This window comes from Apis dorsata, unplaced genomic scaffold (genome assembly GCF_000469605.1).
Source record: "Apis dorsata unplaced genomic scaffold, Apis dorsata 1.3 scaffold_808, whole genome shotgun sequence".
Classification (NCBI taxonomy): domain Eukaryota; kingdom Metazoa; phylum Arthropoda; class Insecta; order Hymenoptera; family Apidae; genus Apis; species Apis dorsata.
The window spans coordinates 82233-83770 of NW_006263947.1; the positions used below are offsets into that span (position 1 = coordinate 82233).

The 1538-nt window shown below is 31.6% G+C and overlaps 1 protein-coding gene across 16 annotated transcripts in view; it reads right to left on the bottom strand.

Annotated features, from left to right (window-relative positions):
• Window positions 1–411: 411 nt before the first annotated feature.
• Window positions 412–1538, bottom strand: part of LOC102680917 (zinc finger protein 271-like) — a 15811-nt gene continuing 14684 nt past the window's right edge. For all 16 annotated transcript variants that reach the window (XM_006623040.2, XM_006623039.2, XM_006623043.2 and 13 more), the window contains one exon: window positions 412–913. In XM_006623040.2, coding sequence (XP_006623103.1) covers window positions 440–913 — 474 coding nt within the window. In that variant the 3' untranslated portion in view covers window positions 412–439. The remainder of the gene's footprint in view (window positions 914–1538) is intronic.

Genomic DNA, 1538 nt, shown 5'->3' on the forward strand with positions numbered 1-1538 from the left:
TTGGATAATACACTGCTATTGTTCGTAGCAGCACGATTAACTCTTCAAAATTGATGAAGTTCATATAAATCTTTCTCTCGTTTTTTCTGTATTTAGCAACAGACGAGTATTGCGATAAAAATGTTTGAAACGTGAATAATGGGATGCTATAGTCACGATTCATAACGATTTTTCTATCGCATAACAACACTTTATCAATCAACTCACTTTCGTGCCCGTAGAAACTGCAAATTTCAATAGTCTTTTTCTTCTTCCGTTTTGGGAAAAGAACAGTCGAACAAGAAAAAGAAAAAGAAGAAGAAAAAAAAGAAAACAGTCAAACGGTGCACTTTCATTAATCAACAAACACAGACATTCATCATGTATACACTCACTTTCTCTTCTTATGAAAAATGCTTTTTTTTGTTTTTTCTTTACATGCTTGCTCTCTTGATTTGGTTTAATAGGAGGTCAATACACCTGGTGGAGTAGGCACAACTACAGTGTGTTGCGGCACTACAGGTGGTGCAGGGGGCGCCAAAGGATGGCCGACAAGAACTGCTGCTGCCGGAATCGGCAAAACACCGGACTGAGGAATTGCAGAAGAAGTACTAACTTGAGTTGGTGGCCCTTCCGCTGCGTGTTTTCTCAAATGTCTAAGCATATTGCCCTTTTCAACAAATGTTTTTCCGCAATCTGGACAACTATGCGGTCGTTCATCCGAATGCGATCGTCTGTGAGATACTAAATGTCCTTTGCACATAAAGTCTTTTGGACAAAGATCGCAACGAAACGGCCTCTCGGCATTACTGCCTTTATTGTGCGAGCGCATATGGAAAAGTAAATTACCCTTTAAGGGAAAACTTTTGCCACATTCTGTGCATACAAACGGACGTTCACCAGTATGACATCGCATATGATTTACGAGATGTTCCTATAACAAAAAATAAAACATTTTGATGAGATTGTGTAATACTTATCGTATTATGACAATGAAATAGAGTGAAATTTAAAACTGCGTTTTCATTGAAAGAATAACGAGAAATTTATTTCCAAATATTTCCAGAAAACAAATTTTTAAAAATATTACATTAAAGTAATATAATAAGCAACATTTGGATTTTATTTCGATTTCGAAATTGTATTTTTTGTCAGCAACAAGTTGTTTAGATGCAAATCAAGTAATGAATAATAAATGAAAAAACTTATTTCTTAGAGTTGGCATCGATGTCAAACATGAAATAAAGAACAAATAAAGAATATGGTTTCGAATAAATCTAGATATTAGAAAATCGAAGACTTATGAATTAAATGAAGCATGATGTTTTATTAACGATGGACAATTTTAAAACATTGTACTCTTTAAATATTTATCATTCCTCAAATATTTATATCTTCTATACTTTTTTATTAATTATATAATTATATAACATAAAATATAAATAAAATATTTACATTACTATTTTGAGCATTTTATTTATATGTATGTACATTAAAAATATGAAAATATATTTAAATGATATCAAGGAACATATATATATATATATATATATATATAT